General features: G+C 43.7%; 1 protein-coding gene across 5 annotated transcripts in view; it reads right to left on the bottom strand.

Annotated features, from left to right (window-relative positions):
* LOC141172342 (carnitine O-palmitoyltransferase 1, liver isoform-like) overlaps window positions 1-15,749 on the bottom strand; it is a 43,574-nt gene that overhangs the window by 12,772 nt on the left and 15,053 nt on the right. For 4 of the 5 annotated variants that reach the window (XR_012252456.1, XM_073656447.1, XM_073656446.1 and 1 more), the window contains exons 7-12: window positions 11,688-11,765; window positions 9,684-9,791; window positions 6,402-6,489; window positions 2,681-2,876; window positions 2,183-2,371; window positions 1,818-1,923 (exon numbers count right to left, since the gene is read on the bottom strand). Coding sequence is in view for 4 of the 5 variants with exons in the window: in XM_073656447.1 (XP_073512548.1) it covers window positions 1,818-1,923; window positions 2,183-2,371; window positions 2,681-2,876; window positions 6,402-6,489; window positions 9,684-9,791; window positions 11,688-11,765 (765 nt within the window). In the remaining variant the exon portion in view is untranslated. Of the gene's footprint in view, window positions 1-1,817; window positions 1,924-2,182; window positions 2,372-2,680; window positions 2,877-4,919; window positions 5,005-6,401; window positions 6,490-9,683; window positions 9,792-11,687; window positions 11,766-15,749 lie in introns of all 5 variants that reach the window. The other variant, XM_073656449.1, reaches the window with a different exon arrangement.

Here is a 15,749-nt window from a genome sequence, read left to right on the forward strand (position 1 = left end):
TTTATATAATATATATAGCAGAGCAGTCCGTTTATATAATATATATAGTAGAGGTGTGCATTTATGTAACACATGTAACAGAGCTGTTCCTTTATGTAATACATGTAGCAGAGCTGTGCCTTTATGTAATACATGTAGCAGAGCTGTGCGTTTATGTAATACATGTAGCAGAGCTGTGCGTTTATGTAATACATGTAGCAGAGCTGTGCGTTTATGTAACACATGTAGCAGAGCGGTGCGTTTATGTAATACATGTAGCAGAGCTGTGCCTTTATAGCAGAGCTGTGCATTTATGTAATATATATGTAGCAGAGCTGTGCATTTATGTAATATATATAGAAGAGCTGTGCATTTATGTAATATATATATAGCAGAGCTGTGCATTTATGTAATATATATAGCAGAGCTGTTAGTTTATGTAATATATATAGCAGAGCTGTTAGTTTATGTAATATATATAGCAGAGCTGTGCATTTATGTAATGCATATAGCAGAGCTGTGTGTTTATGTAATACATGTAGCAGAGCTGTGCGTTTATGTAATACATGTAGCAGAGCTGTGCGTTTATGTAACACATGTAGCAGAGCTGTGCGTTTATGTAATACACATAGCAGAGCTATGCATTTATAGCAGAGCTGTGCATTTATGTAATATATATGTAGCAGAGCTGTGCATTTATGTAATATATATAGCAGAGCTGTGCATTTATGTAATATATATAGCAGAGCTGTTAGTTTATGTAATATATATAGCAGAGCTGTGCATTTATGTAATGCATATAGCAGAGCTGTGCGTTTATGTAACATATATGCAGCAGAGAAGGGCATCCATGTACTGAGAACATAGCAGAGCTGTGTTTGCGCTTTATACACAGCAGAGCTATGTCACCTACAACCTGTGTGGAAGCTGTGGCTCTTTTTAACAAAAAGGAGCAGCATCACTGCGATGTGCCATGACACGTTTCAGCAAACCTAACGCGGATCTGTCACTAAATTTCCACTCTTAAAAAAAAATTGCATTCATTGCTAAATGGTTCTGACACCAGTGAGACTAGTGTTTTTGTTTTGAAAACCCATTTCAAAATGGCTGTATCATCTATTTTTTTTAATCCAGCTATAGAGTAACAGCGCTCACGAAACCAAATATATTCAGTCTCTTCACACCCAGCCTGACTGAGGGCTGCAGCTTGTACTGAGCAGTGTGAGATTGTAGCAGCAGGGACGAGGAACACTGAGGAGCTGTCAATCAGGCTAGGTGGATGGAGATTGTGCTAAAGCAGCAGTCTGATGGGGTTTTTTTTTATTTCACCCCTGGAGTGGTATGCCTCCATGACATATCATACTTACCAGCTGCCATCTTCTTCTGTCAATGGCACCGCTCTGGTCTTGTTCCGCTGGTTGTAACCCGCCGGATCCCTCTAGGGCGAGCCGGAGGTCACTTCTCAATGTAAGTCTATGAGAGTCAGAAAGAGGCGTCTCATAGATCAACACTGAGAGCTTGTGAACATTAGATCTGACTTCACAAGAAGGCGGAACGGGACCAGAGCGACTCCAGGAACAGTAAATACGTATTTTACTACAGGCAAAGATCAGACATTAGTGATACCACTTTGAGGATGAAATTAAAAAAACAAACGCCAGAGTGGTGCTTTAAATTTTCAAAAAAAGCATTATACTGCCATTCAGACAAGGATTTTCATAGTAAATACACCAGCCTCATAAGGCCTATTTAATAATGTACACAGCTTGCCTTGTGAAGTCTGGTGACACTAACTGGAGTATGGGATTAATGATTAGGTATTCATTTTTTAACCTTACCTCCCACATGTGTCCAATGATGGGGGCATCCGCCCATGAATGTTCAGCGTTTAGTCCCACTTTTCCATTTTGGAATATGATAAAGGAGAAGGACTTGTCAAACCACCTAACAGGGGTACAAGAGGAGAACAGATCAAAAAAATTGCCATCTAACATTTTTAGTGTGTCTATAGCCTGCTTGAAATAGCTCCGAAGCCTAAGAAACATGGACCATCCTCAGATCAGAAGACTTCATCCGACCACCGAGTCTCCTGACCCAAGCAAATCGCTTCATGTATGCCCGGTCAGGCAGAGTCTAGAGGACCTGGGAGAAGGTTGTCCCTCCTCTCGCACCCAAGGATTAGAGTTAAAAGTTGATTTCCGACCTGTCGTAACATTTCCCGTGCAGTAGAGATTTGGCATAGGCGTCCAGGGAGTTTACTGGGTCATCTGTGCGGAGTCCCTGCTCGCTGTCATCTAAAGTCAGAAAGAAAGCCGCTTTCTCCACCAGATCCAGAGCTTGCAAGTTCTTTCCGCTGCGGAAATAAGACTTGCGAGTTTTGGCCCAAGTCGTCCTTGAAGAGAGAGAAACAAAATGAATCAAATCAAGATGGGACAATAAAAATGGTGATACGTTCTTCAAGAGAAGATCGTCAAGGACACAAAGTCCGGTGGTGACAACAGAGGTCCGAGTGCTGATAACTCCGCCACTTGCCGAAACAAAGGTAAAAATCACTCGGCTGAACTTTGATCTCCTCCAGTAAACCGGGTCCTGTAGTTGTGGCCCCATAGGGGGCTGCTGAGAAGGTTCACTCCCAGATGGCTACTATAGGCACCTTGTCCTCTACTCTATGGCACGTTCATCCGCAATAAGGACCTCTCACCTCTCTCCGGCTGTTAGAGCGGCCAGTTTCTCTTCTCCCGGCTGTGGAGGGCTCGTGTCGTCCAAGATATGTTGGAATTGGATCTCCAGTTCCTTGGGGTTCAGCAGGCGTCCACTATAGTAAACCCAGACCCTGAAGAAGCGCCCCTTGTGATACACCACAATGTGCTTACTGTCGGAGAAGTGCTGGATGGTATCTGGCCATAGAATACAGAAATGATCAAACTTACACAAACTGGATCCTGATAAGCAAAATCTCCCTGTACTAATAGCTCCACGGTATGATCCTGACATCACTAATGTATGGGGTCCATTAATATCGATCAGAAGCAAGTATGGAGACTTGTCATTCCAAGGGTTGTCCCACTTTAATAAGTTATCTGTCCACAGGTTAGAGGATTGCTGGGGGTCACCCAATTTGTGCTGATTGAGACCATCTATCTGCAACAATAATTTGTATGTATCGGAAATGTTTTGATCTTGGTTTTGGATGCGGTGGGGCTAGTAACAGTGTTTGGAGTTATTTTTTTAATCTACCTATTTTTTCACGCTTTTTTTATTTATTCATTCACTTAACACATTGTGACCCCTCAACAGATCATAAAAGACCTTTGGAAGCATTAGCATTTCAACATTTAAACAGATTTCTACAGTGCTGATTCCTCTGTAACTGAGGTTTGGCCTATTAGCCCTGGATACAGGGCAAATTCAGTCTTATGCCTCTGCCAGAATCAAGCAGCTCCTGCTCCCTCACGGCATCCAGTTCATCACCTGGGATGGAATAATAATAATAATAATAATAATTTTTATTTTTATAGCGTCAACATTTTCTGCAGCACTTTACATCTTAGAGGGGACAATAAATACAATAAAGCCCTGCTCGCAAGCTTGCTCATAGATTGTTAGCTTGCGAGCAGCGTCCTCTCTTCTCTTGGTATCTGTTGATTTATGTGATTATCATTATTTTGTAATGTCTTTTATTGTCTGTACAAGTCACCTCTAAAATGTAACGTGCTAAGAAAGCCAATGCTTCCTATACTACTGTCATGGCCGAAAAGTGTTGGCACCTTGGAAATTGTTCCAGAAAATTAACTCTGACAGTTCTCTTCTCCTCTTTCTGTTCTCCATGCTTAGTGTGGCGCACACAGACACACAATGCAAAAATGGAGTCAACTTCTCCCCTTTTTATCTGGTTTTAGCTATGTTTTTCATATTATCCACACCTGTTACTTTGCACAGGTGAGTTTGAATGAGCATCACTTGTGTGAAACAAAGTTGTTCACCCCCACAATTTTGGAAAGGTGCCAACAATTTTTGGGGTTTTGTGTGAAATTATATCCAATTTGCCTTTTTTTCCCTCTTTTTTGTGTTGTTCCAATACGCACAAAGGAAATAAACATGTGTATAACAAAACATGTGTAATTGCGAGAATTTTCTGGAAGAAAGATGCTTCATTTTCTGGAACAATTTCAAGCATACCAACACTTTCGGCCATGACTGTACATATTTACATTGCTGATTTCCTCTGTAACTGAGGTTGGCAGATTAGCCCAGGTTACAGGACAAATTCAGTCTTGTGCCTCCACCAGGATCCAGCAGCTCCTGCTCCCTCCCAGCATCCAGTGATCACGTGGGATGGGAGAAGAAAGCCAATGTTTCCTATACTACATACACAGCGCTTCAGTACTACATATACAGCGATCGGGAAGGCAGAGTTAGTAATAAACCATCTCAGCACTCTTTTTGGGGAGTCTCACTGTATCTGACAGCTGCTTCCTGCAAAACCTAGTGGAGCGGATTACTTTGCAGTGACATTTTAGAACCTCATTGAAGAGAAGATCGTCCAGATGTTTCAGGTCTATGGGTGGTCCTCAAGTAGTTAATGGGGAATATACATCATTTTATTGTTTTACCACATTCTCAGCTTCTTGAAAAAAATGTTTAAACTTGCTATACAACCCCTTTCAACCCCCAGCAATTAGCCATCATCTACATCGCAGTTTTCTGCACATTTCATCTGCAATGCTGTCATGTCTGGCTAAAAGAGAATTTTGGAGGGGATCCTCAAGTGGACAACCATATTCCCTATGATTTGTATATCCCATATTGGGACAAACCTTTAATAATCTTATTTAATCATGTTCTAAAAATCAAGGCAAGCGATCTGCGCTAGAAAGTATTGTAAAAAGAGGAACGTAGCTTTAGTCAAAGGTTATAGAAATGCACAAGATTGTTCCTACCTGTCTCTACTCCGGGGATACGGGCGGTGTTAAATATGCGCTCGTACTGAGCAGAGCACATGGGCAAACAATCTTGGATCATCAGCTGTATAAGAGGGGGAAACGGAGGGAGCCACACACCGACAAGTACAGGAAGAGACAAGAGGACGACACAACACATGATGATGGAGGAGTTGGGGGGGTTCGCAAAATATTGGGAAGGTGGGAAATGGGCAAAATTCAAATATATATATATAAAAAATATATAAAAATGAAATAAAAAAAATATTGTGGTTTATGTAAGAAAGGATTGTGTATGGAGGTTAATAGAGGTCATGGAAGAAGAAGAAAACATAACAAGTGGACGGTAAAAGGGCAGGGAAGGGGAAGTGGATGGTAAAAGGGCAGGGAAGGGGACGGTAAAAGGGCAGGGAAGGGAAATTAGACGTTAAAAGGGTAGGGAAGGGGAAGTGAAGTGGACGGTAAAAGGGTAGGGAAGGGAAATTAGACGTTAAAAGGGTAGGGAAGGGGAAGTGAAGTGGACGGTAAAAGGGCAGGGAAGGGAAATTAGACGTTAAAAGGGTAGGGAAGGGGAAGTGAAGTGGACGGTAAAAGGGCAGGGAAGGGAAATTAGACGTTAAAAGGGTAGGGAAGGGGAAGTGAAGTGGACGGTAAAAGGGCAGGGAAGGGAAATTAGACGTTAAAAGGGTAGGGAAGGGGAAGTGAAGTGGACGGTAAAAGGGCAGGGAAGGGAAATTAGACGTTAAAAGGGTAGGGAAGGGGAAGTGAAGTGGACGGTAAAAGGGTAGGGAAGGGGAAGTGGACGGTAAAAGGGTAGGGAAGGGGAAGTGGACAGTACAAGGATAGGGAAGGGGAAGTTGACGGTAAAAGGGTAGGGAAGGGGAAGTGGACGGTACAAGGGTAGGGAAGGGGAAGTGGACGGTACAAGGGTAGGGAAGGGGAAGTGGATGGTATAAAGGAAGGAAAGAAGAAGTGGATGATAAAAGGGTAGCGAAGGGGATGTGGACGGTAAAAGAGTAGGTAAGGGGAGAAGAAGGCAAAGAAGACCGTAATCAATAGACAATCCGCTACCAAAGAAAGATTATTATTTATTAACGGAAACATAACACGTCCATGTTAATCTCAGATCACATGCAAAGATAAGGCGAACCGTCACCCGGCCCAGAGCTCAGGTTGCTGGTTTAATGCTCATTAGGTTTTGCGGGAGACGTTTGGAGCTCATAATTTTTTGTTGCAAAGCTACAACTTTTATAAATCCGCCTTTATCTGATCGGGAGAAAGCTGAGCTCTCCTTCTGTGGTTTGCCTTTGTTTGTGTCCCATCCAAGCTCCAAATGTGGATCCCCAAAAACCTAGACATAGCGGGTTTCACACGCAAATCTCATTAGAAGGAAAGATAGGAGGACAACTCTGGTCTTTGTTAGGTCCCGTTCACCATGAGGGACGGATAAGGATGTTGATTTTGGTTCACCCGCTCGCTTACCTGTCTCCTCTCCGGGAATGCGGGTGGTGTTAAAGGTGCGCTCCCACTGGGACGAGCACAGCGGGATAATGGATCCTGGGACCCTGCTCTGTACCCAGTAATTACAATGGGGACAGGAGCATCGCAGAGATACCGGGAGGGGAGATAACACAGAGTTGATATCAAGACCCCAACCCAATGAACCCAATCAAGACTTTCATGAAGATGTTAAAATAAAATGACATTAGTGCGCTATTCCTTAAAGTGTACCTATCGCCAGTACAAGAATATATAAAGCTATGTAATATGTACTTATTGGGGGGCTTCTAGATATCAGTAGCCCCCATTTCCCTGTAAATATTCAGAAATGTCTTCAATTCCCCTAATATATGTAGGGATAGTAGGGGGATGCAGCTACAGCTTCTGTCTCTCTATACTGAGAGTGAGGAGACATCTGATTGGCTCAGGGAGCGGTGCACGGCATCATGAGATATGTGGGCAAGAAACTTTATCCAAGTAAGGGCACAACACCAGATAGCGTCTATGTTTGAAGTAATACCCTTACACAAGAAATTACAGTGGGTACGGAAAGTATTCAGACCCCTTTAAATTTTTCACTTTGTTTCATTGCAGCCATTTGGTAAATTCTAAAAAGTTCTTTTTTTTTTCTCATTAAAGTACACTCTGCACCCCATCTTGACTGAAAAAACAGAAATGTAGACATTTTTGCAAATTTATTAAAAAAGAAAAACTGAAATATCCCAAGGTCATAAGTATTCAGAGCCTTTGCTCAGACACTCATATTTAAGTCACATGCTGTCCATTTCCCTGTGATCCTCCTTGAGATGGTTCTACTTCTTCATTGGAGTCCAGCTGTGTGTAATTAAACTGATAGGTGTGTGCCTTTCCAAATCAAGTCCTGTCTATATAAGACCTCACAGCTCACAGTGCATGTCAGACCAAATGAGAATCATGAGCTCAAAGGAACTGCCCAAGGAGCTCAGAGACAGAATTGTGGCAAGGCACAGATCTAGCCAAGGTTATAAAATAATTTCTGCATTACTCACATTTCCTAAGAGCAAAGTGGCCTCCATAATCCTTAAATGGAAGAAGTTTGGGACCACCAGAAGTCTTCATAGACATGGCTGTCCAGCCAAAATGAGCAATCGTGGGAGAAGAGCCTTGGTGAGAGAGGTAAAGAAGGACCTCAAGATCACTGTGACTGAGCTCCAGAGATGCAGTAGGGAGATGGGAGAAAGTCCCATAAAGTCAACTATCATTGTAGCCCTCCACCAGTCGGGCCTTTATGGCTTAGTGGCCCGACGGAAGCCTCTCCTCAGTGCAAGGCATATGAAAGCCCGCATAGAGTTTGCTCAAAAACACATGAAGGACTCCCAGACTATGAGAAATAAGATTCTCTGGTCTGATGAGACAAAGATAGAACTTTTTGGTGATAATTCAAAGCGGTATGTGTGGAGAAAACTAGGCACTGCTCATCACCTGCCCAATATAATCCCAACAGTGAAACATGGTGGTGGCAGCATCATTCTATGGGGGTGTTTTTCAGCTCCAGGGACAGGACGACTGGTTGCAATTGAAGGAAACATGAATGCGGCCAAATACAGAGACATCCTGGATGAAAACCTCTTCCAGAGTGCTCTGGACCTCAGACTTGGCCGAAGGTTCACCATCCAACAAGACAATGACCCTAAGCACACAGCTAAAATAACAAAGGAGTGGCTTCAGAACAACTCTGTGACCATTCTTGACTGGCCCAGCCAGAGCCCTGACCTAAACCCAATTGAGCATCTCTGGAGAGACCTGAAAATGGCTGTCCACCAATGTTCACCATCCAACCTGATGGAACTGGAGAGGATCTGCAAGGAAGAATGGCAGAGGATCCCCAAATCCAGGTGTGAAAAACTTGTTGCATCATTCCCAAGAAGACTCATGGCTGTACTAGCTCAAAAGGGTGCTTCTACTCAATACTGAACAAAGGGTCTGAATACTTATGACCATGTGATATTTCAGTTTTTCTTTTTTAATAAATTTGCAAAAATTTCTACATTTCTGTTTTTTATCAGTCAAGATGGGGTGCAGAGTGTACTTTAATGAGAAAAAAAATGAACTTTTTAGAATTTACCAAATGGCTGCAATGAAACAAAGAGTAAAAAATGTAAAGGGGTCTGAATACTTTCCGAACCCACTGTATGCAGTGTATCAAATATACATCTGAATCTGATTTTTTTAGCCATAGGTACACTTTAAAGAGAATCTGTCACACCAGGAGCATAAGGGAAATTTCCATCTAATAATAGGGTTAAATTCACACTTTGGCCATATTGTACAAGGCGGCCATACACATTAGACTAAGGTCAACTGAACCTGGCTGACTAATGCTTATCGGATATTTGGCAAACTATTATTAAAGGAGCTCTCCAATGAAAACAAGATGTCACTTATCCATTGAATTATTGATTGTGGGGGGTGAACGCTGAAAATTATTATCTCTGATGCAGTGTCTTTATCTCCGTTTCAATATGTATCGTCAGTGTCTACGCCTGACCGCAGCTCCATTCATTACCTATGGGGGCAGCGTTTGGAATCCCATAGGGACTCTAGGCATGAGCACTGCTGATCCATTCTGACTGTCGCATTCGGAGTCAAAGCGTCCGGACCCCCACTGATCAATATATTATCACCTATCATCTGGATAGGTAATTACTTGTTTCACCAGAGACCCCTTTAAGCCTACATTGGGAAATAATAATACGGACAGGGCATGTTGGATTTTAACATGCCTGATCCTTTATTCTAAAGTGTGATAAAAGGTGTCAGAAGTATCAGACAGCGGCTCAATGCCTTATACTAATTAAGAACACGTTACAAGCTCGGCCAATCCCTGTACTTCAGCTCTCTCCCGTTTACTTGGATTGGAGAGAGCTGCAGTACCATTCATGGCCACTATACAGTATGGCGCTGTGCCGTTCCCGGGGGCTTTAATCAGCGTATCGGGGTGGTCCTGGGAGCTGATCTGATATAGAAGACCTATCCTAAGGATAGACCATTAATAGCAACGCCCTTTAAAAAGTGAATTAAGGATTATAGTGGGGATGTTAAAATAACCCTCACTTATCTTTGGTAGCAGCTAGACTAGCAGGCTATGTATAATGTGTGAACATGGTCCGAGAGGTTACACCGGGCACACATCACATCAGACAATGTCATACATTAACAGCCCTAACACCAATATGGTAGACGTGCTGTAATAATACCATATAATAAAAATATCCGATTTCTTACCGGCTTCAACTCCTCGCGGCTAAGCTTGCGTCGATACAAAAGCAAGGCATGGACCGTGTTACCTGCACGAGCCGCCTGGATCGGGGTTGGTGTAACGTACAGAAAGTCCTAAAGGGAATAAACACCAGAATGGTTTATTTGACTTTTAACAATAATAACTTTTGACATGTGACCCCTGCAGCCAATCACTGGCAGAACAAGAAGTAAAAACGCCGAGGACAGTCACTGTCTGCAGGGGTCACCAAGTAAAACACTTGAGTGGCGGGGAAATTCTTAGTTTTTTTAAGCATATTTCATCCCAGACAACCCCTTTAAAATAAGATGAGCTTCAATTCCTTTGTATTTCAAAATAAAGGCGTCTAGAGACCTGTTTACTCTGTCCAATGCTGACCCAAATGACACTCACCATAACTGGTGAGAAAAGGATCACTTATAAAAATCAAAGTTCCATAAAGTTATCATTGTGCCAGATTTAAAGTGAAAGCGACCTCCTGCCTGAGCCTTGCACACATTCCTGCGCCACACCCTGGGGCGGAGGACAGATAACACCCGTCAGCCTGCAATCAATGAACTGCAGCTCCCGCCAGACTTGGTGAGAGGTTCCTGCTATCTTCTTAGGACTTCCTGCTCTAAATTGTGCGCTCATGCCCTGACCGGCAGCATTATCACTAATGATTCTTATAACAGTTCCTCTTAGGACCCCATTTTCTCCATCCAAAGACCACCAAAGGCCACACGCAAGCTGATCAATGGTCGTTTGATGGCCTGCTTAGAGAGGCCAACGACAAATCTAGAATGCTCAATAATACGATCATTCATGTATTCATGTGCAGCGCGTGTCCTGTTTACACAAAGCCACGTACTTTCGAAAGCCGGCGTAAAAATCATCTCACCTGATGAACAAGTGTTTTGCTAGTTCGTCGTATAATTGCGGCCTTTTCAGACAGGCTGATAATCACAAAATAAGGAGTTTCCAAGAATGATTGTTTCCAATTATAGGCCTGTGAAAATGGATCTTTATTCCCATGTGGGAAATGCCTTGACTATCCATATCTGATTGTAAACCCCTTAAAGTGTTTGTATCAGGATAATAAGTTTTCCCCATCAACCGGATAAGGGATACCTTATTGATCACTGGGAACCCCCCGCCGATCCCGAGAATGGGGCTCTGATGAGATCGAGCATGTGCACCTATGCTTGCTTCATTCATTCTCTATGGGAGAGCCAGAAATTGCTGAGCGCAGTACTCAGCCATCACTGGAAGTCCTGTAGAGAACGAATGCAGAAGAAATGGGTCCCAGCAGGACCCTGTTCTTAGAAATGGTGGGGATCCAACCACTATAAGCAACAGTAGGTTATCCTATGGATAAAGGATACCTTAACCCTTTAAAAGGTTATTCCCAGAATCTCATTATTTTTCACATAGCACAGTACATACATACTTATTGTTAGTGTACAGACTAGGCTCAACATAATGTTTCTTTCTTGTACCTCTGTGGACTTTTTCCTCTTGTGCATCCCGCTTCACAGCGCTGAATGAGCTGTCCTATTTCTAGCTGCACCTGCTTCTCCTCAGTGCTGCAGACCACTTCCTCATCTCCTGTGTGCCCCTGACAAGTCCCATCTCTCTGAGTTATCAGCAAGCTAATCTAGGTGTAGAGCTCCCCTTATGCTCCTGCGCACACTCTTCCTCTCTGCTCCTGTGCATGCTCTTCCTCTGTGCTGCTGCGCATGCTCTTCCTCTGTGCTCCTGCGCACTCTCTCCCTCTCTGCTCCTGCGCACTCTCTCCCTCTCTGCTCCTGCCTGACGGATTTTATCTTCTACCACCTACATCAGTATAATCGCCTGTGTGGCATTACAATACTGTTGGCCAGTTTCTAGCAGAGCTCAACTCTCCTGCATTCCCCTACAATGGCAGTGCAGAGTTGTGTTTGTTGCCGGCTGCTGACAGATGAATATGATAAGTAAATTAGTAAGGGGTTCCTTCATAAGGTCTTGCTTACCATTGCGTAATAGTTGCTGTTTACCATAATGGGGCTCCGTCCGCGCAGGTAGATGTATTCTTCCCACCAATCACTCACCTACAGGACAGGGAAAAATCAGGTTCATTAATCTGAATACATTTCAAAAGAGTTACAGCAGAACCCAATAATTTTTCTGGTGTCCTTGCTTCTCCCCTCTGGCAAATGTTGGTGAAAGAATGAATTTAACATGCCTGATCCATTGATTTTAAGTGAAATAAAGGTGTCTTGGGGGGCCCTCTTCTTCCTACTGAGAATACATGCATGCTCAGTTGAAGGGATGTTGCATGTTTATGGAGTAATTGGGAGGACAGCTGCTAGCTAATGAAAAATTCGTCTGACAGCCATCTTAGTGGTATGGCCACCTTATAGGGGGTTTTCCACCTTTTAGGTCATCAGTATCAGATCGGTGGGAGTCTGACTCCCAAAAGAGCAGAGTACCACCGCTCCTTCACAATGCTCGAACACTGAAAATTTATTGTGCGGAAATCAGGCGGTTTTCCTTACGCTGCTGGTAAAATCCCACGAATGGACTTGAGAGATGAAGAAGATTAAATGCAGTATTTAGCGGTTATGAAGTCTACGAGTTTCAAAGTTATTCGACGTCTTCCTCAGGACACAACCACAAGGTATCCGCCGTCTTCCTCAGGACACAACCACAAGGTATCTGACGTCTTCCTCAGGACACAAGGTATCCGACATCTTCCTCAGGACACAAGGTATCAGACATCTTCCTCAGGACACAACCACAAGGTATCTGACATCTTCCTCAGGACACAACCACAAGTTATCCGACGTCTTCCTCAGGACACAACCACAAGTTATCCGTCGTCTTCCTTGGGACACAACCACAAGTTATCTGTCGTCTTCCTCAGGACACAACCACAAGTTATCCGACGTCTTCCTCAGGACACAACCACAAGTTATCCGTCGTCTTCCTTGGGACACAACCACAAGTTATCCGTCGTCTTCCTTGGGACACAACCACAAGTTATCTGTCGTCTTCCTCATGGCACAACCACAAGTTATCCGACGTCTTCCTCAGGACACAACTACAAGTTATCCGACGTCTTCCTCAGGACACAACCACAAGTTATCCGACGTCTTCCTCAGGACACAACCACAAGTTATCCGACGTCTTCCTCAGGACACAACCACAAGTTATCCGACGTCTTCCTCAGGACACAACCACAAGTTATCCGACGGCTTCCTCAGGACACAACCACAAGTTATCCGATGTCTTCCTCAGGACACAACCACAAGTTAGCCGACGTCTTCCTCAAGGCACACAACCACAAGTTAGCCAACGTCTTCCTCAGGACACAACCACAAGTTCTCCAGCTTCTTCCTCAGGACACAACCACAAATTCTCCAGCTTCTTCCTCAGGACACAACCACAAGTTAGCCAACGTCTTCCTCATGAAACAACCACAAGTTAGTCAACGTCTTCCTCAGGACACAACCACAAGTTAGCCAACGTCTTCCTAATGGACACAACCACAAGTTAGCCATCGTCTTCCTCTGGGCACAGCCACAAGTTAGCCATCGTCTTCCTCAGGACACAACCACAAGTTAGCCAACATCTTCCTCAGGACACAACCACTAATTAGCCAACGTCTTCCTCAGGACACAACCACAAGGTATCCGACGTTTTCCTCAGGACTAGTGTTGAGCGATACCTTCCGATATCGGGAAATATCGGATTGGATCGGATCGATACCCAAAAAATATCGGATATCGCCGATTCCGATACCGGAAACTAATGCAAGTCAATGGGACACAAATATCGGAATAAAAATAAACCCTTTCTTTCCTTGTAGGTTAATTCTACATGAAGGAAAACAACTAAGAATAATGTAGAATGTATTACATGAAAAGCCGGCAATTCAGCAGCGGCATACACCGGTACACGACAATTTAGAACAGAAAGAATAGAGTATCACACATAGATTAGATATGTTTCTGTCAGTCACATATATAAGAAGTACAGTGATAGTGTTGCTTACTGTACTTGTGATTTAGTGTAAAGGATTTATTAAAAAAAATAACAGTGTTTTCATGCACCGTCTCTTTAAAAAAGCCGGCCGGTAATTCAGCAGCAGTACACGACAATTTAGAATAGAAAGAATAGAGTATCACACATATATTAGATAGATAGAAACATGTCAGTCACATATATAAGAAGTACAGTGATAGTGTTGACTACTGTACTTGTCATTTAGTGTTAAAATAAAGGATTTATTAAAAAAATAATTGGCGTGGGGTTCCCCGTAATTTTAGTCTCTAGCGGAGGTTAAGCAGACGGCTGGGGCAGATGTTTGAAGCCTGGGAAGGGGGTAATACACACGGAGCTTCCCAGGCTACTAATATCAGCCCCCAGCTGAATACCTAGCCTTTACTAGCTATTAAAATGGGGGACCCCAAAAAAAATGACGTGGGGTCCCCCCTATTTTAATAGCTAGCAAAGGCTAGGCAGACAGCTGGGGGCTGATATTAATAGCCCAGGAAGGGTGGCATGAATATTGGCCCCCTCCCAGGCTAGAAACACCAGCCGTTAGCCGCCCCAGAAAAGGCTATGGATGCGCCAATTCTGGCACTTAGCCTCGCTCTTCCCACTGCCCTGTAGCGGTGGCAGTGGGGTAATAGGGCTGGGGTTGATGTCAGCTTATAATGCCAGCTGACATCAAGCCCAGGTTAGTAATGGAGAGGCGTCTATAAGACACCCCCATTACTAACCCCATAGTCAAAGTTAAAAAAAACACAAACACCCAGAATAAAGTCCTTTAATTGAAATAAAGACACAATTCTTTATTGTTCTAAATTAAACCATACTTACCATCACGCCCATTCCAGCTGAAGCCAACGATCTCCTGCAATAAAAGAAAAATAATAAAGCAACCTCATCCTTACCTATCCATGGTTCCCACGACGGCTCCAGCTCTGCTACATTCACATGACATGCTGGATCGCAGCCGAAAGCTGCCATCCAGCTTGCCATGCCGCAGACACTGAGAAGCGCAGGCATGCTTGCGCTCCTCAGTGTCTGGCTGTGACGGCATAAAGATGAGCCGAGGTCATGTCCAATGAACTCAACTCACCTCATGCACGTCACTGACAGCGTGGGAGAATTCTCCTGCTCAAGCGCTGAGCGCAGAAGAATTCTCCCACGCTGTCAGTGACGTGCATGAGGTGAGCTGAGTTCATTGGACATGACCTCGGCTCATCTTTATGCCGTCACAGCGAGACACTGAGGAGCGCAAGCATGCCTGCGCTTCTCAGTGTCTGCGGCATGGCAAGCTGGATGGCAGCGTTCTGTTGCGATCCAGCCTGTCATGTCAATGTAGCAGAGCTGAAGCTGTCGTGGGAACCATGGAAACGTAAGGATGATGTTGCTTTATTATTTTACTTTTATTGCCAAAGACATTGGCTTCAGCTGGAATGGGCGTGATGGTAAGTATGGTTTAATTTAGAACAATAAAGAATTGTATGTTTATTTCAATTAAAGGACTTTATTCTGGGTGTTTGTGTTTTTTTTTTTAACTTTGACAATGGGGTTAGTAATGGGGGTGTCTTATAGACGCCTCTCCATTACTAACCTGGGCTTGATGTCAGCTGGCATTATAAGCTGACATCAACCCCAGCCCTATTACCCCAATGCCACCGCTACAGGGCAGTGGGAAGAGCGAGGCTAAGTGCCAGAATTGGCGCATCCTATGGGGGACCCAATGTAATTTTTTTGGGGGGGTCCCCCATTTTAATAGCTAGTAAAGGCTAGGTATTCAGCTGGGGGCAGATATTAGTAGCCTGGGAAGCTCCGTGGGTATTACCCCCTTCCCAGGCTTCAAACATCAGCCCCAGCCATCTGCTTAACCTCCGCTAGAGACTAAAATTACGGGGAACCCCACGCCAATTTTTTTTTTAATAAATCCTTTATTTTAACACTAAATGACAAGTACAGTAATCAACACTATCACTGTACTTCTTATATATGTGACTGACATGTTTTTATGTATCTAATCTATGTGTGATGCTCTATTCCTTCTA

This window comes from Phyllobates terribilis, unplaced genomic scaffold, assembly GCF_046119375.1.
Source record: "Phyllobates terribilis strain yellow unplaced genomic scaffold, ASM4611937v1 Scaffold_12__6_contigs__length_324123572, whole genome shotgun sequence".
NCBI lineage: Eukaryota > Metazoa > Chordata > Amphibia > Anura > Dendrobatidae > Phyllobates > Phyllobates terribilis.